Source organism: Panulirus ornatus, chromosome 33 (assembly GCF_036320965.1).
Source record: "Panulirus ornatus isolate Po-2019 chromosome 33, ASM3632096v1, whole genome shotgun sequence".
Taxonomy (NCBI): Eukaryota; Metazoa; Arthropoda; class Malacostraca; order Decapoda; family Palinuridae; genus Panulirus; species Panulirus ornatus.
The window spans coordinates 17,337,255-17,361,582 of NC_092256.1; the positions used below are offsets into that span (position 1 = coordinate 17,337,255).

Genomic DNA, 24,328 nt, shown 5'->3' on the forward strand with positions numbered 1-24,328 from the left:
CTCCCCCTTTATCTTGTTCCCTACACTTTGTACATGTATCATATTAGTTATCTCTCCTAAATCATACTTTTCAGTTGTGCAGACCATTTCCGATTGCCTTCTTTATACATACTTCTCCTCCTGCTATGCCTGTCTTTTATCCTGACCATTTCCGATTGCCTTCTTTATACATACCTCTCCTCCTGCTATGCCTGTCTTTTATTCTGTCATTCATTTTTTATTCAACCTTCCTCATACAACTTGTCTCTAAGGTCTAATTTCCAACATATCCACCCTCTTCTTTACTTTTTTTTGCCCCTCCCTGGCAGTTGTACAGCACTTTTGAGTAATATACCATCAAGCATACCCATCTTTGCCCTCACAGACAGTGAGTTCTCTTTTCACTCTCTCAGCATGCTTAGGATCTTAGCTACCACACACTTCCTATGGCTAACTTCTGCTTCCATAGTGCCACTTGCCATGTCCACTCCCAGGTATGTAAAACACGCCATGCCCTCCATGTTCTCTTCTTTCAAACGCATACTCTGACCAACCTGTTCTTCTCCACTGTTAAGCCTAATAACTTCGCTTTTATTACATTTAGAAATTTTCTTTTACACTACAAAACACTGAAACCAGCTTTTGCATTTTCTAACTCAAATCTGCCTACAGAGCTATGTCATCATCAAAAAGCAGCTGACTGTCTCCCATGTCTGCTCACCACCAATATTGCAGACTTTCACACTTGCCATCTATATACATCAGCATCTTTTTTGTATTTTTTGTATTTTTCAGTATTTTTTTTGTGTATATGTTTATTAGGTTGGGAACTGATAATATATAGACAAGAAAAGCCTAGAGGAGTGTGAGGTAATGTTGCATGTTCAGTGGCTCTTAAGGTTTGATGAAACAATAGTGTATTAAAATATAATTTTATTAGATAGAAATGGATATAACTCATACTTTTCTATGTACAGTACCAACAGCAGAGATGATGCACCACTGCTGTCCAAGCATCTGAGTATGATAGTTCTTTTATTAATTTTTTATTTTTCATCCAGCTTTGAATGCAGAAAGCAGCTTAATACAAGCAAAAAAGTAAGCGTACTTCTGAACAACATTTAACATTTTATAGTAATATACATATCAGGAGTATGGCAGGTCATACAGATTAAAAAATTACTCTTCTTCCTATTTATTGACATTGTATACAACTACGAAACATGCTTAAAAACAAATAAAGCTGGAAATAAGGGATAGTATACCAAGTACATATTATTAATGTTTAAATAATTCAGCACAGAAATCAACCAAGCTAAGTGTGTATGTGTTTGATAGAGATATAACATTTCAACACTGATAATTTGCCAGAAACAAGCCACATTCCTTTATGCTAGTGAAAATTGGATCCATGATAACAGAATTGCTAGTGAAGTGCAGGTAGGTGCAACAGACTAAAAACTGTATTTGAAGTTTATTAAGGAATGAGGGAATTGGGGATAGTATTTTTAAATGGATGTCAACAGAGTACGGATAAGTTGTAGAGTATAGAGGTTTTATATTTTTGGAGAAAATAATGGAAAGTGAATCCAAAATGAGGAGGAATAGGTAAAGAAAAGATAAAAGGAAGAAAATGTAAAACAATTGAATATTAATTTAATCCTAATCCCATAACACCTTTTACAGGACCCATGCAGATTCAATTCTGCACTACGTCCTGTACCAGGGAAATAATAGAATCCCATACACTGATGATATAACCTCACTAAAGGTGACTTTTCACTTGCAGCATTACTTCATGGAGGCAGAGTCCAGTAACACTGACAGAGAGAGAGTCTGATAGACAAGTGTGAAGAGATCGAGGGTTCTGCTTGAGCTATCATGCTGTTAAACATCAGAAGTGCTACAAGATACCGATAAATTACTATATAGGATTATACACAACCAGATCATAATTATTTTCAAATCTACTATTTTTCTTCATTTATGATACATGAATGATGATGAACATGAAAATGGTGATGATAGTGGTCCTAAAAATGAACATTTACTCGAGAAGGGTGACTGGTTTCTCCTTAGAGCAAGTATCGATAGGATCATATGTGTCTTATAAGTCTACACAATGAAGATGTACAGGGACTGGTGATTATGTGAAATAAGGTGAACATGTTTAAATGCTAAAAGTCCACAACCAGACTATATACATCCAGGACTAAAAACAGACATTTCCAATTGCAGTTGGAGAAAGTATCTTGTGTTAATAACAATCATATGTTGAGAAAATAATCATACAGCAGACCACTGAAGTCTCTTGTATAAAATATAATACTAGTACAACTGGTTTAGCATGTCTAGACCACCAGACGAATGCTCCAGCAATCACACTGCAGCATGGCTGAAGCCTCTAGGAATGGCAAAGCAAGAAGCATAACAAAACTAAAATGCACTGAAATGTCTGAGACACTTGGGCAAATTCTTCCCCAAATGGTAAAAATTGGTGTGTATAAAGATATATATATACACTGATAATGTTCTTGTATGGATTGAAGACTTGGCCCTCATTTCACAATACACAAATTTCTATTATCGAAACTAATCAAAGGAAAAGTTTTTTAATTTTTTTTAACAAAAATCAAAGTTTAATTTCCAACACATCCACCCTTTTCTGAACTTTTTTTTTGTGCCCATGCTTCGCATCCATGCAACACTCGGGACTAATCAACCATCAAGCACACTCATCTTTGCTCTCACAGACAGTGACTTCACTCTCCACACACTCCTCAATGTGCATAGGACCTTAGCTACCTTTTGACAATAAAAGAAGACATTATTGCATTTCCTAACATCTTACATGAATTATGAATGTATTTTCCTTGAACAACATTAGCTGTAATCAAGGGGGGACATCTGGTAAAGAGATGTTCTGTACAATACAGTATCTGAGAGATGTATCATTACAGTTTACAAACCCAGAATACTTATATACATTAATGAAATATTTATGAAAATGTGCAATTGCCAAAAGATTTTAAGGAATTAGTGATGCAGACTATTTTGTATCACAGGATTAAAACAGAGAGAGGCTACAACCCTGTAGTTGCTCTGTGCCCACAACTGTATTTTGTAGTGCAGTAAAGCCACAATTCTATATTATAAATGGTGATGGTTCATGAAAATCTTAAAAGTTTTTCACATTAAAGGTCGTCTTGATAAAACAGAAGACACTAAGAGTCTTAGTAATAATTTTACAGGCTTAAGGAATGAAGATTTGATTATGCTTTAAGTATGAAACTTACATGCACGAACCTGTTACATAAGTTACAGTATTCATATGTATATACAAAGGAATCTTTTCATTGCTAGAGATAATTTTATGTGTAAAAGGAGTACCATTTTGTAGTACCCCACTTTTTTTCTTAAAAGCTACATAATGTATCACATATTTTTAGAAAACTTCAAAAAAATTATTTTGAAAGCTTTCACCGAATGTCAGTCTCACCCCTCACTGCGTATTTGTACCCTTTGTTTAAATGTTTTGAGTTACGAAAAGTTCATGAATAATATCCCCATCTACAGATGAAATGTACATAAATAATTTCTCCATTCTGGTGAAAGATCCTCATCACAGTCATTCTAAGTTACATTACAGAAAACAATGCAGTGGAAATATGAAATCTCACATCCTGAAATTTTGTTCTGTATTACTCGCACCAGTAATTTAACCTTCACTGGAAAAAATAAATATTTTTATTTTCAGTTAGGTTAATATATGAGGTAAAAATCCACTGCCTAGCTTGACAGCCAAGGTCCTGATTTTCTTGAATACTAGACCATTTGTGTACAGAAACAGGTTTTAACACCATAGAGTGGGTTGGTGCATGTCCTTTCATCTTGTGGTGCTAGTGGGCAAAATTCTCAAATACTGATAGAGGACTTTATGCCCTAGAGGACTAGTGCACATTACCGTAATGTAATAAGCATTTACTTTATGGGCTATTTATGTAGTATAGTCCTCTGGATTGTACACCAGTAAAAGCTTGACATCCAAAAACTTTGGTGCATTGAAAGCCCAATTATACTAACAACAGCAATGCTATTACAAAGTACATGAAATTCCATAATCAAAATATTCATTATTGAGAAAGGACAGCAGACCAGTAGCCTTCTCCAGATGTTTTGTTAAAATCTGGTTCACAAGGTAATACACAATTCTGTGCTAAATTAAAGGTTTAGAAGATCTCTTTACGGAAGTCAAATCCATATTCATCACACTTGTAACGAAGTGACCGTCCAAGTGCTGGTGGACCACAGTAGAAAACAGTGATCTTCCCTTTCTGTTGCTTCTTCAGCTGCTTGAACACCTGCCAAAAACAAGAGGTAGGATTGAACTTGGGGTACAAACAAAATTGTCTGAGATAACATTAATTATGTTTCTGTTATATTGTTAATGCCCTGAAGGTTTAAATATGCTTTTTTGTTGTCAACCTGAGAATTTGTGCAAAGGTATAAATGACTACAATTCAGGTAAACCAGTGAAAAGATTATCAAGTTTCAGCCTTACTTTTGATTGAGAGTAATTTTCATTATACCTAACGCTCTATCCAGCATTCGTAAGAAATATATAAGCTATGGCCTCATCTGTATACACCCAATCTTCAGCTGTAATGCATATACCATAGCCAGTGACCATGCTTAACCAAGGATCACTGACAACTCCATTTTATACACTGGCAGTTTTTATATGCTCTGGTTAAACCCATCAACAGCGCTCTGTACCCACCATATACAGAACCACATCACTCTTAAATATATAAATATGTATAAGCTGTGGTTTCGGACATTATTACATGACAGCTAGAGACTGAGTGTGAACGAATGGGGCCTTTGTTGTCTTTTCCTAGCACTACCTCGCACACATGAGGGGGAAGGGGGATGTTATTCCATGTGTGGCGAGGAGGCGATGGGAATAAGTAAAGGCAGACAGTATGAATTATGTACATGTGTATATATGTATATGTCTGTGTGTGTATATATATGTGTACATTGAGATGTATAGGTATGTATATTTGCGTGTGTGGACGTGTATGTATGTACATGGGTATGGGGGTGGGTAGGGCCATTTCTTTTGTCTGTTTCCTTGCACTACCTCGTAAACGCGGGAGACAGCAACAAAGCAAAATAAAAGAAAATATATATATATATATATATATATATATATATATATATATATATATATATATATATATATATATTTTTCTTTCTTCTTTCAAACTATTCGCCATTTCCCGCATTAGCGAGGTAGCGTTAAGAACAGAGGACTGGGCCTTTGAGGGAATACCCTCACCTGGCCCAATTCTCTGTTCCTTCTTTTGGAAAATTGAAATATATATATATATATATATATATATATATATATATATATATATATATTTTTTTTTTTTTTTTTTTTTGTCGCTGTCTCCCGCGTTTGCGAGGTAGCGCAAGGAAACAGACGAAAGAAATGGCCCAACCCACCCCCATACACATGTATATACATACGTCCACACACGCAAATATACATACCTACACAGCTTTCCATGGTTTACCCCAGACGCTTCACATGCCCTGATTCAATCCATTGACAGCACGTCAACCCCGGTATACCACATCGATCCAATTCACTCTATTCCTTGCCCTCCTTTCACCCTCCTGCATGTTCAGGCCCCGATCACACAAAATCTTTTTCACTCCATCTTTCCACCTCCAATTTGGTCTCTCACTTCTCCTCGTTCCCTCCACCTCCGACACATATATCCTCTTGGTCAATCTTTCCTCACTCATTCTCTCCATGTGCCCAAACCATTTCAAAACACCCTCTTCTGCTCTCTCAACCACGCTCTTTTTATTTCCACACACACACACACATATATATATATATATATATATATATATATATATATATATATATATATATATATATATATATATATATAAGGGCAAATAAGGACAAGAGTGAACTGGAACAGTGTGGTACACTGGGAACATGCTGTCAATGGACTGAATCATGAAAAGGTATGTGGGGACCAGATCTGGATGGGGAGCTGTTTAGATGTGATGCACAGCCTATATTGGTTTATCAAGTGTTAACACAAAATCACTCTCATAGGATACTTTATAACCACATTACATACATGCTGAGTCACTCAGCCACTTCAAGTGACATATTGGAATTTAGAATTATTTCAATAATGGTCCTCACTGTTAATTTTCAGTATCAACAAGATACTGTATGATGAAAGTATGATTTAATTTATGACACTGCTTGCCACTCAAAAGTAAGAAAAAACATTCTCCTTTGACCTACAACAAGGCAGGCAACAGTGTTCTTCAGCATGAAAGCTGTTATCCATTCTGTATGAAGGACGTAAGTGTTTTTTACAGTCCTTTGAGGTATTAAGTTCAGCCTGATGTGGGAAAAGATGGTCTCACAAACCTAAGGTGATACAAAGTGGAGATGAAACTTACCTTATCCCAATTGGGTCTGCCAGCATTGGTACGGGTCTTCAGACCAGTGATGAGATCCCTCTTCTCCTGCAGATACAAGAATACATTAGCCACACTATTTATGATCAGTCATAGGTATTCTTGGTTCCCAGACACAACCCCAGTCTTTAAGACCAAATAACATTTAACACTGGTGTCTTTCCAGTTTTGCTCATAACTTGACAAAGTCATTGCCCATTTTATCAATCACGAGTTTATAAAAGTACAATCACTGTTGGTTTTCAGCACTATGCTTTAATGAATGCATTAAACAACAGTAAGTTTTGGTAGTCCAACTACTCATGGTAACTATAATGTTTGCTCATGCAAGAAAAAACATGAAAGGTGCCTGAAGACGTACACCCAATGAAAATTTCACATGACATCTAGAGACTGAGTGTGAATAAATGTGGCCTTTTTTGTCTGTTTTCCTGGCACTACTTCATGATGCTTTTTCCTGTGGGGCAGGGTAGTTCCAGGAAAGGATGAAGGCATGCAAGTATGAATATGTACATGTGTATAGATGTATATGTCTGTGCATGTGTGTATATATATATATATATATATATATATATATATATATATATATATATATATATATATATATATATATATATATATATATATATATATATATATATATATATATATTATTATTATTATTATTATACTTTGTCGCTGTCTCCCGCGTTTGCGAGGTAGCGCAAGGAAACAGACGAAAGAAAAGGCCCAACCCCCCCCCCCCATACACATGTATATACATACGTCCACACACGCAAATATACATACCTACACAACTTTCCATGTTTTACCCCAGACGCTTCACATGCCTTGATTCAATCCACTGACAGCACGTCAACCCCGGTATATCACATCGCTCCAATTCACTCTATTCCTTGCCCTCCTTTCACCCTCCTGCATGTTCAGGCCCCGATCACACAAAATCTTTTTCACTCCATCTTTCCACCTCCAATTTGGTCTCCCTCTTCTCCTCGTTCCCTCCACCTCCGACACATATATCCTCTTGGTCAATCTTTCCTCACTCATTCTCTCCATGTGCCCAAACCACTTCAAAACACCCTCTTCTGCTCTCTCTACCACGCTCTTTTTATTTCCACACATCTCTCTTACCCTTACGTTACTCACTCGATCAAACCACCTCACACCACACATTGTCCTCAAACATCTCATTTCCAGCACATCCATCCTCCTGCGCACAACTCTATCCATAGCCCACACCTCGCAACCATACAACATTGTTGGAACCACTATTCCTTCAAACATACCCATTTTTGCTTTCCGAGATAATGCTCTCGACTTCCACACATTCTTCAAGGCCCCCAGAATTTTCGCCCCCTCCCCCACCCTATGATCCACTTCCGCTTCCATGGTTCCATCCGCTGCCAGATCCACTCCCAGATATCTATATATATACAAAGTATAAAAAAAAAAAAAAAAAAAAAAAATATATATATATTTTTTGTCGCTGTCTCCCGCGTTTGCGAGGTAGCGCAAGGAAACAGACGAAAGAAATGGCCCAACCCACTCCCATACACATGTATATACATACGTCCACACACGCAAATATACATACCTACACAGCTTTCCATGGTTTACCCCAGACGCTTCACATGCCTTGATTCAATCCACTGACAGCACGTCAACCCCGGTATACCACATCGCTCCAATTCACTCTATTCCTTGCCCTCCTTTCACCCTCCTGCATGTTCAGGCCCCGATCACACAAAATATATATATATATATATATATATTAATTGGTATGCATGGGGTGTTCAGTGTTGTAAATGGAAATGGTGAAGAGCTTGTAGATTTATGTGCTGAAAAAGGACTGATGATTGGGAATACCTGGTTTAAAAAGCGAGATATACATAAGTATACTTATGTAAGTAGGAGAGATGGCCAGACAGCATTATTGGATTACGTGTTAATTGACAGGCGTGCGAAAGAGAGACTTTTGGATGTCAATGTGCTGAGAGGTGCAACTGGAGGGATGTCTGATCATTATCTTGTGGAGGCTAAGGTGAAGATTAGTATGGGTTTTCAGAAAAGAAGAGTTAATGTTGGGGTGAAGAAGGTGGTGAGAGTAAGTGAGCTTGGGAAGGAGACCTGTGTGAAGAAGTATCAGGAGAGACTGTGTACAGAATGGAAAAAGGTGAGAACAATGGAAGTAAGGGGAGTGGGGGAGGAATGGGATGTATTTAGGGAATCAGTGATGGATTGCGCAAAAGATGCTTGTGGCATGAGAAGAGTGGGAGGTGGGCTGTTTAGAAAGGGTAGTGAGTGGTGGGATGAAGAAGTAAGAGTATTAGTGAAAGAGAAGAGAGAGGCATTTGGACGATTTTTGCAGGGAAAAAATGCAATTGAGTGGGAGAAGTATAAAAGAAAGAGACAGGAGGTCAAGAGAAAGGTGCAAGAGGTGAAAAAAAGGGCAAATGAGAGTTGGGGTGAGAGACTATCAGTAAATTTTAGGGAGAATAAAAAGATGTTCTGGAAGGAGGTAAATAGGGTACGTAAGACAAGGGAGCAAATGGGAACTTCAGTGAAGGGCGTAAATGGGGAGGTGATAACAAGTAGTGGTGATGTGAGAAGGAGATGGAATGAGTATTTTGAAGGTTTGTTGAATGTGTATGATGACAGAGTGGCAGATATAGGGTGTTTGGGTCGAGGTGGTGTGCAAAGTGAGAGGGTTAGGGAAAATGATTTGGTAAACAGAGAAGAGGTAGTAAAAGCTTTGCGGAAGATGAAAGCCGGCAAGGCAGCAGGTTTGGATGGTATTGCAGTGGAATTTATTAAAAAAGGGGGTGACTGTATTGTTGACTGGTTGGTAAGGTTATTTAATGTATGTATGACTCATGGTGAGGTGCCTGAGGATTGGCGGAATGCGTGCATAGTGCCATTGTACAAAGGCAAAGGGGATAAGAGTGAGTGCTCAAATTACAGAGGTATAAGTTTGTTGAGTATTCCTGGTAAATTATATGGGAGGGTATTGATTGAGAGGGTGAAGGCATGTACAGAGCATCAGATTGGGGAAGAGCAGTGTGGTTTCAGAAGTGGTAGAGGATGTGTGGATCAGGTGTTTGCTTTGAAGAATGTATGTGAGAAATACTTAGAAAAGCAAATGGATTTGTATGTAGCATTTATGGATCTGGAGAAGGCATATGATAGAGTTGATAGAGATGCTCTGTGGAAGGTATTAAGAATATATGGTGTGGGAGGCAAGTTGTTAGAAGCAGTGAAAAGTTTTTATCGAGGATGTAAGGCATGTGTACGTGTAGGAAGAGAGGAAAGTGATTGGTTCTCAGTGAATGTAGGTTTGCGGCAGGGGTGTGTGATGTCTCCATGGTTGTTTAATTTGTTTATGGATGGGGTTGTTAGGGAGGTAAATGCAAGAGTCTTGGAAAGAGGGGCAAGTATGAAGTCTGTTGGGGATGAGAGAGCTTGGGAAGTGAGTCAGTTGTTGTTCGCTGATGATACAGCGCTGGTGGCGGATTCATGTGAGAAACTGCAGAAGCTGGTGACGGAGTTTGGTAAAGTGTGTGGAAGAAGAAAGTTAAGAGTAAATGTGAATAAGAGCAAGGTTATTAGGTACAGTAGGGCTGAGGGTCAAGTCAATTGGGAGGTGAGTTTGAATGGAGAAAAACTGGAGGAAGTGAAGTGTTTTAGATATCTGGGAGTGGATCTGTCAGCGGATGGAACCATGGAAGCGGAAGTGGATCATAGGGTGGGGGAGGGGGCGAAAATTTTGGGAGCCTTGAAAAATGTGTGGAAGTCGAGAACATTATCCCGGAAAGCAAAAATGGGTATGTTTGAAGGAATAGTAGTTCCAACAATGTTGTATGGTTGCGAGGCGTGGGCTATGGATAGAGTTGTGCGCAGGAGGATGGATGTGCTGGAAATGAGATGTTTGAGGACAATGTGTGGTGTGAGGCGGTTTGATCGAGTAAGTAACGTAAGGGTAAGAGAGATGTGTGGAAATAAAAAGAGCGTGGTTGAGAGAGCAGAAGAGATTGTTTTAAAATGGTTTGGGCACATGGAGAGAATGAGTGAGGAAAGATTGACCAAGAGGATATATGTGTCGGAGGTGGAGGGAACGAGGAGAAGAGGGAGACCAAATTGGAGGTGGAAAGATGGAGTGAAAAAGATTTTGTGTGATCGGGGCCTGAACATGCAGGAGGGTGAAAGGAGGGCAAGGAATAGAGTGAATTGGAGCGATGTGGTATACAGGGGTTGACGTGCTGTCAGTGGATTGAATCAAGGCATGTGAAGCGTCCGGGGTAAACCATGGAAAGCTGTGTAGGTATGTATATTTGTGTGTGTGGACGTGTGTATGTACATGTGTATGGGGGGGGTTGGGCCATTTCTTTCGTCTGTTTCCTTGCGCTACCTCGCAATACGCGGGAGACAGCGACAAAGTATAAAAAAAAAAAAAAAAAAAAAAAAAAAAAATATATATATATATATATATATATATATATATATGTTGATATGTATATGTATGTAGTGGCAAGGACAACTTCCACTCTTAAGGTGAGAGAGGATACTTACCTTTTCATGCAGGAGATCCAGAGCCAGTTGGAGTCCAACGGCTTTCATGTCTGTCTTCTGAAGGGCAGATGTGATGTACATGTGCATATCAAGGAATCGCTCTAACACTCCGCCTTGTTCTGCCTGCTCAATTTCCAACTGCGACAGAAGGTTGACAAACCACTCAAATGACCGCTGGTCCCGGTTGATCCAAAAGAAGTCCACCTGCATAAGTCATAGGAGATTGGACTCATCAGATGATTGCAAGATCACCTGCTTTGGTTATCTTCTGAGCAAAAGAAATTTAGCTGTAAAAAATATGTATTCACTACCTGTAGCGCACACCTAAAACTTGCGAGTACATCTTTCTTGGATATTTTCTATTGTTTGGTGTCAGCCTTTTAAGCACTGTACATCATATGTTACCATATAGAAAAAGAGATGATAGTCTATTTTGCATCATTCCATAAAAAGCAATGTTGAATAAGGCTTTCAGACCTGGTAATTCTTTGTAAACTGTGCATCAAACTAAAAGAGGCATTTCTTAAGCAGATATTACTGGTTCATGAACACTGCAAGAATACAAGAATCTGACTTGAATGTTTGCCACTTGGGTTAAATGCAAGTTTATCTTCCCAATCATGAGCAAACAATGACAGAAAATGACATATGAATGTGTTATAAATAGTAAATATCCCACTAGTGCAGATTCTACAACATATAATTTATTAAGTGATGGCAACTGACTTCTAATGAGGTAAAGATAAGAGCAATTACAAATCTGGGATCATTGGGTGGTGAAGTAGTGTGGATCTTGAGGTTATGTGGGTGCTGAGGCCATGCAGGTAGCAAGGTTTGAGTAGGTGGTGAGGTCCTCTAGGTAGAGGCTAGTTATGAGATCATGGGAATCATAAGCTTATGCGGATGGTGACAACCTTTGGGTGGAGGCAATGTGGATGATGAACTCTTGTGAACAGTGAGGATGATCATGTAACGGAAGAGCTCCTTGTGACAGTAAGTTTCTGCATGTGACTTACCTTTCGAAGATTCATGACAGAGTGGGGTAGGTCTGAGGTCCAGGAGTGGGAACACTTTGGGCAGGAGTAACGTGCCTTCCAGTACTTGTGCATGATAGACTGTAGGATGGATGCAAAGGGTGTCACACCGATCCCAGTGGCAATGAGAACAGCATGTTGTGCCCGGAAGATGTGACTTGACGGGGCACCGAAGGGACCATCGATGTAAATCTATCATAACAAGAGAGGATATCTTGTCTGAATTTCAAGTACATATGGATAATACAAGTATATGGAACACATGATCAGTTCTATAAGTACTGCTAACTACCATATTAACATACTTTATTGGGTAATATTAAATGAGAGAATAATTTTTCTTAGGTGTGTATGTTACACGTATGTTCTTTGGTTATTTAGATGGTGTTATACAGTTATCATGTTAAAGAGGAATTGCCCACCACCCTTCATGATGAGATTTATGAATAATATTAATCAGGATCGTTAAAGAGGAATTGCCCACCACCCTTCACGATGAGATTTATGAATAATATTAATCAGGATCTTTTGATAGTGCATAGCCCCGTCATTATCAAAACCGAATCAGTAAATAAAATTAAAGGTCCTCCTAATAATGACTGGTGATGAATTACATTAAAAAAATGAAAGGTCCTCAGAACAAAGATAATTGACAAATTACATTGGTGAATTTTCATGGAAATAATTGCTAGGAAAAAATTCAGTTGATTGTGAAGACTGTTTGACTAGTGAGGAATCACCAAACTCTCAAAAGGTGAGGCAGCTGTTTTTGTGTGTCCTCCCACAGGAGTATGTGCCTGGAACTGATAAAAAATAATGACTGCTGTACTATTTTTCAGGGAATTTATTGCAGGGACCGATTCATATATTTGTCAGTTTGTCGCAAAATTGCATAGGAGACAAACACAACAACCCTGGGGTGTCATTTGTCACACAATGACGCCAACCTCAGGCCGACGACAGCCTAGAGCTGTTAACTACACAACTATGACAACCTCTGGCTGACATTAGCTATGCAACATTTGATCAACATCAGCCACATAATATCAATGACCACAACACGTTCTGGTTGACATTAACCAAACAATTAGTCAACAAGCACTTCAAAAACCTCAAACTTTACAAACCAACAGAGCAACTCACCATGAGTGGTTTCCCCACTGCACAGCCACCCTCGGCAATGACCTCCTCCAAGCGGCTCTTCCTTCTCACCTTCCGTTCCTCTTGGCGGGATTTCCTTCTTTGCTTCATCTCCTCCTCCGCTGTCACAACAGATGAACCTGATGAAGTATTCTTTTTGTAAGTCCACATTAAGGTTAGGCTGATCTATGCATATGTGTATATGATGTACGAATATCTAGCTATCTTTGCATTTACTGTTCTTAGCTGCTACCTACCTTTTGTGTCTGGTGAGGAGTGTAGCACTCCCTCTTGAATGGTGACCTTTATCTCTCCAGCCTTATGTTTCTCCTTTCCTTTGTGCTGTGATTCCTTCTCTACCTCCTCTACCCTTTCTTCCTCCTCTTCTTCCTCCTCTTCTTCATCATCATTATCTTCAGCTTCAGAGGGCGTGTCTAGTGTTATTATTGTTGGCTTCCGTCGCATATATCTACACAGGAATAATGCTTTCATTACTAAGGCTATTACTGCATGCATACTGCACAAAATTTAATTTCAATTAAGAATTTAATTTGAATGGAATTCCTTGCTTTAGATGAAAAATTGTGATATATCAAAGATTTTTCACAGCTTGGTTAACTGCTATTTATATAAAATATACATATTATTCATCTTATTTATTATACTTTATCGCTGTCTCCTGCGTCAGTGAGGTAGCGCAAGGAAACAGATGAAAGAATGGCCCTACCTACCCACATACACATGTATATACTTAAATGCCCATACACGCACATATACAAACCTATACATTTCAATGTATACATACAAATACATACACAGACATATAAATATATACACGTGCATATTCATACATGCTGCCTTCATCCATTCCCACCGCCACCCTACACCACAGGAAACAGCATAAATGCATGAAAGAAAAAAAAAACATACATTCTCTTCCACAATTATATATGTATATCCCTGGGGATTGGAGAGAAAGAATACTTCCCACGTATTCCCTGTGTGTGTAGAAGGCGACTAAAAGGGGAGGGAGTGGGAGGCTGGAAATCCTCCCCTCCCGTTTTAATTTTTCCAAAAGAAGGAACTGAGAAGGAGGCCAAATGAGGATATTTCCTCTAAGGCTCAGTCCTCTGTTCTTAACGCTACCTTGCTAACACGGAATGGCGAATATGTATGAAAAATATATATGTAAAGATCAAACAGCTGAAATTTATTTACTTGAAGCTCATGGCCAGGGATTTTCGTGCGTGGTGCTGGAAGGGGCTACTACCTGTCGCTGCCAGGTTTGCCTGATTCACACTCCTGTCATTAAACCTGCGCTCCGAGGCTGCCCGGGATGCGCCACGTATACTGAAATGGGACATCTTAAGTTCTTAAACTATGATTTGGTTCTAATGGGAAAACAAATGTTTTAACCAAAAGCATTTCTTTTATAAATATTTTTTTGCAGTAGATTCTCAAGAGTGGTATGGTTTAAAATAATCTCCATCAGACATGTTTATGAATCAAAAGTATTCAAAAACCTTTTCTGAAAATTATGCTTCTAAGTCCCTTTGAAAATTGTCACTTTTAGTTTGAAAAAAAAAAAAATCTGTTAGTCAACATCAATAACCAAGCCACTATTTCTTGTACTTAGCAAAACATCAATAAAAAGGTAAAGACCAGAAATAAACATAATTCTTACATCAAATTCTTTTCTCTCTTCTTAATTCTCTTGTCTAAGTCTGGGACTGAACATGATTTCAAGAGTTTCTTCTTGCTGAAGGTGGGATCAGGGATGAGGTTGGGTGAAGACTGGTTTTTGGAGGCAAGAAGGTCCCTGTTTCTAGGAGCAGCTGTTGGTGCCTCAGGGGTCAGTGCCCCAGAGGTCTCCGGGGCCACACTGTTCCCATTGGTATCTGGTTCAAAGGCTTGGTTGGAGATACCATTCTCCACCACCAACCTGGAGCCACTAGCACCAGCATCTTGAAGGTTCAAGCAGAGACACACATGAGTACTGAGATGCTAAAGAGTGTTACATAACACTTTACAGAGATTCATTTATTTACAATTTCCAAGTCATTGATCTCATTCATTCTACAACAGAATTAATGCATATCATTAGTAGTCACTTTTAAACACAGGTGAGAAGAGGCAACTGTAATTACCTGGTTCAGAAGGGTCCTGGGTGATGGCCAGAATGGGCGTTTGAGGTCTATTAGGTGTGAGTGATTCCTCTCCTTGCCCGTCCTCTATCAGCCTGAACATCAAACAAAATTTAGGTACACATGATGTCAAGCTTTATGGTGCACATACATGCAAATCCATCTACATATGCATGCATATATGTCCAGCTTGATGGAGCACACATCAAAATCCAAAATTGGTCTGTTAATGGGGAAACTTAACCTCAGAATATGAGGAGTTATGTGGATGGGACATAGTGAGAGAAAGCTTCAGTATGAATATTGTCTAGCAAGAGACAAGTTGCAGGAATCTCTGTGTGACAGCCTGGCAAGTATTAGAATTACAGTGAAAAATATGAATTAAAAAATTATTCAGCATGGATTATATTCAGATAAAACTAAAAGACTTCATAAATGTAATGAAAAAAAAATATTCCTTGTATGACAAGATCCATGTCCAGGTGTCAGGTTATGAATATTCTTATTGTTTGTTGACTGGACAAACAGGTGTTTTAGGAGTTGAAGACAAAGGGACGTGTTTTAGGTGGTGAGGGTTTAGGAAGTGCAATGATCTAGAGGGAATAAGGAAAAGAGGAAAAAACTAAGGGCTTATTAAGACTTAGAACTCAAACCAGGTGCTCCACGATCAAACTTTTGAAATAAAATCAAGTAAAACTCACGTTTTGAAGGAGGTGCCATCTGCCACAATGAAGGAGGTGCCCCGATCCCGAGGATGGAGCTCACTTCGGTGCTTCTCACACCGTTGCTGCTCTTGCTCAAAGTAGCTGTAGAGACGGTTGGTCCACTGGCCCACTGCTCGGATGTGCAGCCATACCACATCTAATGATGCCTTCATTTTATGAGCAATTCATTTTTGGTTTTACAGTTAACAAATTTCCAATGAGCTGAAGATGAGAGAGCACACACACACACACACACACACATATATATATATATATATATATATATATATATATATATATATATATATATATATATATATTATTTATTTTTATTTTATTTTGCTTTGTCGCTGTCTCCCGCGTTTGCGAGGTAGCGCAAGGAAACAGACGAAAGAAATGGCCCAACCCACCCCCATACACATGTATATACATACACATCCACACATGCAAATATACTTACCTATACATCTCAATGTACACATATATACACACACAGACACATACATATATACCCATGCACACAATTCACACTGTCTGCCTTTATTCATTCCCATCGCCACCTCGCCACACATGGAATACCATCCCCCTCCCCCCTCATGTGTGTGAGGTAGCGCTAGGAAAAGACAACAAAGGCCCCATTCATTCACACTCAGTCTCTAGCTGTCATGCAATAATGCCCTGAAACCACAGCTCCCTTTCCACATCCAGGCCCCACACAACTTTCCATGGTTTACCCCAGAGGCTTCACATGCCCTGATTCAATCCACTGACAGCACGTCAACCCTGGTATACCACATCGATCCAATTCACTCTATTCTTGCCCGCCTTTCACCCTCCTGCATGTTCAGGACCCGATCACTCAAAATCTTTTTCACTCCATCTTTCCACCTCCAATTTGGTCTCCCACTTCTCCTCGTTCCCTCCACCTCCGACACATATATCCTCTTGGTCAATCTTTCCTCACTCATTCTCTCCATGTGCCCAAACCATTTCAAAACACCCTCTCCTGCTCTCTCAACCACGCTTTTATTTTTTATTTCCACGCATCTCTCTTACCTTTACATTACTTACTCGATCAAACCACCTCACACCACACATTGTCCTCAAACATCTCATTTCCAGCACCTCCACCCTCCTGCGCACAACTCTATCCATAGCCCACGCCTCGCAACCATGCAACATTGTTGGAACCACTATTCCTTCAAATATACCCATTTTTGCTTTCCGAGATAATGTTCTCGACTTCCACACATTCTTCAAGGCTCCCAGGATTTTCGACCCCTCCCCCACCCTATGATATGGTTCTCAGTGAATGTCGGTTTGCGGCAGGGGTGTGTGATGTCTCCATGGTTGTTTAATTTGTTTATGGATAGGGTTGTTAGGGAGGTGAATGCAAGAGTTTTGGAAAGAGGGGCAAGTATGCAGTCTGTTGTGGATGAGAGTGCATGGGAAGTGAGTCAGTTGTTGTTCACTGATGATACAGTGCTGGTGGCTGATTCATGTGAGAAACTGCAGAAGCTGGTGACTGAGTTTGGTAAAGTGTGTGAAAGAAGAAAGGTTGTTAGGTACAGTAGGGTTGAGGGTCAAGTCAATTGGGAGGTAAGTTTGAATGGAGAAAAACTGGAGGAAGTGAAGTGTTTTAGATATCTGGGAGTGGATTTGGCAGCGGATGGAATCATGGAGGCGGAAGTGAATCATAGGGTGGGGGAGGGGGTGAAAATTCTGGGAGCCTTGAAGAATGTGTGGAAGTCGAGAACATTATCTCGGAAAGCAAAAATGGGTATGTTTGAAGGAATAGTGGTTCCAACAATGTTGTATGGTTGTGAGGCGTGGGCTATGGATAGAGTTGTGCGCGGGAGGGTGGATGTGCTGGAAATGAGATGTCTGAGGACAATATGTGGTGTGAGGTGGTTTGATCAAGTAAGTAATAATAGGGTAAGAGAGATGTGTGGGAATAAAAAGAGTGTGGTTGAGAGAGCAGAAGGGGGTGTTTTGAAATGGTTTGGTCACATGGAGAGAATGAGTGAGGAAAGATTGACAAAGAGGATATATGTGTCAGAGGTGGAGGGAACGAGGAGAAGTGGGAGACCAAACTGGAGGTGGAAAGATGGAGTGAAAAAGATTTTGAGTGATCAGGGCCTGAACATGCAGGAGGGTGAAAAGCGTGCAAGGAATAATGTGAATTGGAACGATATGGTATACCAGGGTCGACATGCTGTCAATGGATTGAACCAGGGCATGTGAAGTGTCTGGGGTAAACCATGGAAAGTTCTGTGGGGCCTGGATGTGGAAAGGGAGCTGTGGTTTCGGTGCATTATTACATGACAGCTAGAGACTGAATGTGAACGAATGGGGCCTTGTTGTCTTTTCATAGCGCTACCTCGCACACATGAGGGGGGAGGGGGTTGTTATTTCGTGTGGCGAGGTGGCGATGGGAATAAATAAAGGCAGACAGTATGAATTATGTACATGTGTATATATGTATATGTCTGTGTGTGTATATATATGTATACGTTGAGATGTATTGGTATGTATATTTGCGTGTGTGGACGTGTATGTATATACATGTGTATGTGGGTGGGTTGGGCCATTCTTTCGTCTGTTTCCTTGCACTACCTTGCTAACGCAGGAGACAGCGACAAAGCAAAATAAATAAATAAAATATATATATATATATATATATATATATATATATATATATATATATATATATATATATATATATATATATATATATATCTTTCAAACTATTCGCCATTTCTCGTGTTAGCAAGGTAGCGTTGAGAACAGAGGACTGGGCCTTTGAGGGAATATCCTCACCTGGCCCCCTTCTCTGTTCCTTCTTTTGGAAAATTAAAAAAAAAAAAAAAGAGAGGGAAGGATTTCCAGCCCCCTGATCCCTGCCCTTTTAGTCGCCTTCCATGACACGCAGGGAATACGTGGGAAGTATTCTTTCTCTCCATTCCCAGGGATATATATATATATATATATATATATATATATATATCAAGAATATATGGTGTGGGAGGCAAGTTGTTAGAAGCAGTGAAAAGTTTTTATCGAGGATGTAAGGCATGTGTACGTGTAGGAAGAGAGGAAAGTGATTGGTTCTCAGAGAATGTAGGTTTGCGGCAGGGGTGTGTGATGTCTCCATGGTTGTTTAATTTGTTTATGGATGGGGTTGTTAGGGAGGTGAATGCAAGAGTTTTGGAAAGAGGGGCTATTATGAAGTCTGTTGGGGATGAGAGAGCTTGGGAAGTGAGTCAGTTGTTGTTCGCTGATGATACAGCGCTGGTGGCTGATTCATGTGAGAAACTGCAGAAGCTGGTGACTGAGTTTGGTAAAGTGTGTGAAAGAAGAAAGTTAAGAGTAAATGTGAATAAGAGCAAGGTTATTAGGTACAGTAGGGTTGAGGGTCAAGTCAATTGGGAGGTAAGTTTGAATGGAGAAAAACTGGAGGAAGTAAAGTGTTTTAGATATCTGGGAGTGGATCTGGCAGCGGATGGAACCATGGAAGTGGAAGTGGATCATAGGGTGGGGGAGGGGGCGAAAATCCTGGGAGCCTTGAAGAATGTGTGGAAGTCGAGAACATTATCTCGGAAAGCAAAAATGGGTATGTTTGAAGGAATAGTGGTTCCAACAATGTTGTATGGTTGCGAGGCGTGGGCTATGGATAGAGTTGTGCGCAGGAGGATGGAAATGAGATGTTTGAGGACTATGTGTGGTGTGAGGTGGTTTGATCGAGTAAGTAACGCAAGGGTAAGAGAGATGTGTGGAAATAAAAAGAGCGTGGTTGAGAGAGCAGAAGAGGGTGTTTTGAAATGGTTTGGGCACATGGAGAGAATGAGTGAGGAAAATTGACCAAGAGGATATATGTGTCGGAGGTGGAGGGAACGAGGAGAAATGGGAGACCAAATTGGAGGTGGAAAGATGGAGTGAAAAAGATTTTGTGTGGTCGGGGCCTGAACATGCAGGAGGGTGAAAGGAGGGCAAGGAATAGAGTGAATTGGATCGATGTGGTATACCGGGGTTGACGTGCTGTCAGTGGATTGAATCAGGGCATGTGAAGCGTCTGGGGTAAACCATGGAAAGCTGTGTAGGTATGTATATTTGCGTGTGTGGACGTATGTATATACATGTTTATGGGGGGGGGGGTTGGGCCATTTCTTTCGTCTGTTTCCTTGCGCTACCTCGCAAATGCGGGAGACAGCGGCAAAAAAAAAAAAGAAAAGAAGAAATTAAGAAATAAATAACAAAAATTACAGAAAGAGAAATACAACCACAGATTTACTATCAACCCCATGATACATGAAGTAACTTAGTATGCCATAATACAACAGATCACAAGGGAAATGAGAAACTATACGCGAGATGACAGAAAACAAGTGCAGGTTACTGACCGTCCTGCTCTGGGGCAGAGGAGATGGTGAAGGGATGCCACTCATACTTGGCAATTTCTGGGATGTTGATGAAGACATAGTCACCTGGGTGGAAGTGGAACTGTATGGGTCGTTTGATGACCAAGTGGATCACCTTTGAGGGCAGCAGGACACCAGAGCTGTTCCACAAGAAAATCATATCTTAGAGGACTGACTTGGGATTATTCTGTGCACATTAGACTATAAGGAGGCCATATCAGAGCAATTAAAAGCTGTATTTTCTGCAAATGCAATAGTAATGTAATACATCAGTAGTCCATAGAACAATACATAGAGGTATGATAGTAATGTTATTGTACCATGTTAGTAATCCTGTGATATGGGAGCCCCCTACACATGGCTTAAATTCTTTTCTTTTGATCATATGTTCCAATCATACAAAGGAGTGGTTCATCCTTTGTGAAGTAATGTTCTTGCATCTGGGAAGGTTCCAGCTCTACATACTCACTTGATAGATTGGAATCTAAAGCGATTTGACTTCATAGCTTTCGAAGTCTGACCTCAAAACTTGACCCACTTGTCCTATGTTGCAGCGTTGGTTCACTTTCATTCTTCGATAGGTATTCATTTTGGTCTCTGCTCCCAAGAGCTGGCTGCTTGTGTACCCTCCCTGTTAGCTGGATCAAATGATACTCAGCAAGCTACTATGTCACATGATTACTGAGTGGCTGTTGTGATATTTGCATTTTCTCTTACAATGTTAAGCTTTGGAACTCTTTATTCCTCTCACGTTTTTTCCAAACAATCACAAACTTTTTTTTTCCTTCGAAAAGATGGAGTTTCCACTTCCTCCAAGTTTTTCCAAACAATCACAACCTTCCCTTTTTTTCTTCAAAAAGATGGATGGTTTCCACTTCCTCCAAGACTCAACAATATTTCCTTTTCTTATTCCTCCCTTTCTTTAACCCACTTCACATTTAAGGCACATCTGTCCTTGACTTAAACCTCCATCTTCAGAAAAAAACTAATGATTTTTATACCATGTAATATAAGCAGCTATATATTCTGGGTCCCATAAGCTATCTTAACTCATGTACTATGGTTTATTATAGTACAATACTATATACAAATCACTCTAATTCTAAATAAGGAATAGATTATGGCCGTCAGGGAGGAACATTTATCTTAGAGAAAACAAGGGATAAGTGTTTATGTAAACGGCTCCGTCCCCTGTTACTACGAGCACTCAGGGGGCGCTAACGACAAAGATGGGTCTCCCCCAACACAGGACAAGGAAGAAGAGACGACTCACCTAATATAGGTTTTGCCTCGCCCCGTACGCATCCTGATGGTGCGATGGAACCGCTCTACCAAGAAGATGACTCCTGGAGCCACGAACCACTTCCAGAAGTTGGGGCCATGGAAGATGGTCAGCGTCCAGAAGGCGATGTACAGCAGGTGGGTCCAGTAGAACACCTGTGTAATGAGTGTCGATAAAACACCTTAGTAATACGTTAATAGGCCACCTGTGTTAGCGGGACACCTGTGTAATGGGGTCGTGCCTAATAATAATAACCAAGGCCGAAACACCTGTGATAAAAGAATCATCCTACGAAATATAAATCTAATCATGTGTTATGTACACTGGCTTGCACATCTCATTTTAAATAGAGCAATAGTGAAAAAACTAGTTTTTTCTGTTGTTTCCTAATTGACATAAAAGGATGATTACTAATGGTGACAGACAAACACTTGCTCAAATACCTCAAAGTATCCAGATTTCCTGACGAATGGGAGGGAGCAGATGACCATGACGGTAAGGATGATGATTAGGGCCACACCCGTGGGGTTGGCAATGCCCTTTATCAGACCATACTGGCCTGGCCTCATGGTCAGGAGCCACTCAGCCAGCGTCCAGCCATCCTCGTTAATGCCCCCTTCGTCCCTGTCTGGTTCGATGTACACGGCTGCAAGAAGGACCAACTTGTTTAGTTGGGTCTGGCACAATGGACAAAGGTGGAGAATGGGAACAATGCCAGTCCCTGAGGATGTGGCACTACACACACACACACACACACACACACACACACACACAGCTGAAAACAGCAACAGTCCTAGAGTGGCTAGGGCCCGGAATTTCATATACGGAGAGAGAGAGAGAGGAGGAAGAACTGGTCGATGTGTGAGGAATGGCAATATGCTGACCACACACACACACACACGTCAGACATCCTTGTGGCTTGATGAGTGATTACCTCAAGAGAGATAACGTCAACTGGTGTATAGTAACTATGAACATATTTCCATCTAATCTACAGTGTTGGAAAGCATTCTATGGCCAGCCAGTTTGGTTTATTTTTCATCAAGTGATCTTGAAAGAGTGACGTACTGTACTATAATACTTCACAGAATGGTGTACGCTTTTGGGGAGAATGAATAACCACAGTTATGAAAGCACAGTGCCTTCCTGTACCATCACCATGATAAAGCCTGATAACAAGCCTAGGAAGGCGCTTGACAACATTATCATTCTTTACCAAGAATCACTCGGCCAGAAAATTCTCCTCGACAGAAAAAGAAAGCGCTTGAATATAGTGAACTTAAAGATAACACGTTAGCAGCCGACATGATCATAACAATGAAGCAAGTCTTACAGCAGTGGAGGGAGGCACCTACCGAAGTTGATGAGATGCATGATGGTGTGGACGACGGAGAAGATGAAGATGAGCCAACCACACAGCTTGTGGAGGTACAGGTGCTGGTCTAGTGGGAGGAAGGAGGACGCGCCCAGCGAGCGAAGGTACGTTATACACTGACGAAGCATCAACACCAGCACGAACATGCAGTTGAAGTTAAGACACTGGCCTGCAGGTGAGAAGGTTAAGAAATATAATCAGTGACAAATCTAATACGAAAATAAGAATAAGAAAATGTTACACGACTTGTTTTTAAAATATGCGTGGATATACAGCCTGATTTACTGCTGAAAATCAGGTAATATGTCCTGTGTCATAGTTTCCTAAGGAACTAATCTTGTCTCTAGAATATCTCTATACAAGATTGGCCATTCTATGGACAATTCAATTTCCATGTCAAACGAAGGACTGTTCTTCTCAATGTGTCAACTCATGTTGGAGGTTTGACGACCTGCAATTCTCCAAAAAAATAAAATTAGAGAATCTGTATTGATTTCTCTTGCCAATGGGAGGTACACAACCTTTAGTCTTGAAATGAACATTGCGGAAGTTTCTTCCATATTACTGGCTGTTGTGAAGAAACTAACCAGAACTTCCACAGTACATGATACTGCAAGCGGCCATGGCTTTAGGAACCATTTGAAAAAAATACTGTATTGTGAGAAAGGAGGACAGACAATCAGCACACACACACACACACACACACACACAACACACACACACACATCAATTCACAGTAGCTTCCTTTTTTTCTGCCCTGTCCACCTGAACCGCTAGCGTGTGTGTGTAGTCATCTTCAAGGCAATGCTTACCACAAGCCCGGGCGACGATGGTCAGGCCACCCTTATCACCAAATTCAATGGCTCGCGAGATGAAGAGTCCCAGGTTGATGGCAATGTAGATGAGGAGGGAGATGAGGTAGACGTAGTTGTTCTTCAAGTAGGGTAGACTTATCTGGTAGGGCCGCAGCTTTGACACTTTCTTCAAGACGGTGACTTTATCATTCCGGAGGTTTGGAGGAACCAGCCACCGGTCAATGCTGTAGGAGGAGGAGGAACAAAGATGTAGGTCAGTGTGGCGGCCACGGAGATCTCAAGGTGTATTTGAGAATGGTTTTCCTGCCCACTTGAAATGCCTTTCCCTTCGTCGTACATCGTGTGTGTG

The 24,328-nt window shown here is 40.3% G+C and overlaps 1 protein-coding gene across 5 annotated transcripts in view; it reads right to left on the minus strand.

Annotated features, from left to right (window-relative positions):
• Positions 1–897: 897 nt before the first annotated feature.
• LOC139759509 (NADPH oxidase 5-like) overlaps positions 898–24,328 on the minus strand; it is an 88,363-nt gene continuing 64,932 nt past the window's right edge. For all 5 annotated transcript variants that reach the window (XM_071681708.1, XM_071681707.1, XM_071681710.1 and 2 more), the window contains 15 exons: positions 23,977–24,203; positions 23,145–23,333; positions 22,233–22,435; positions 21,781–21,944; positions 20,490–20,647; positions 16,087–16,246; positions 15,389–15,480; positions 14,926–15,205; positions 14,460–14,591; positions 13,499–13,710; positions 13,245–13,381; positions 12,084–12,293; positions 11,068–11,271; positions 6,484–6,549; positions 898–4,340 (listed from right to left, as the gene is read on the minus strand). In XM_071681708.1, the coding sequence (XP_071537809.1) occupies positions 4,209–4,340; positions 6,484–6,549; positions 11,068–11,271; positions 12,084–12,293; positions 13,245–13,381; positions 13,499–13,710; positions 14,460–14,591; positions 14,926–15,205; positions 15,389–15,480; positions 16,087–16,246; positions 20,490–20,647; positions 21,781–21,944; positions 22,233–22,435; positions 23,145–23,333; positions 23,977–24,203 (2,566 nt within the window). In that variant the 3' untranslated portion in view covers positions 898–4,208. The remainder of the gene's footprint in view (positions 4,341–6,483; positions 6,550–11,067; positions 11,272–12,083; positions 12,294–13,244; positions 13,382–13,498; positions 13,711–14,459; positions 14,592–14,925; positions 15,206–15,388; positions 15,481–16,086; positions 16,247–20,489; positions 20,648–21,780; positions 21,945–22,232; positions 22,436–23,144; positions 23,334–23,976; positions 24,204–24,328) is intronic.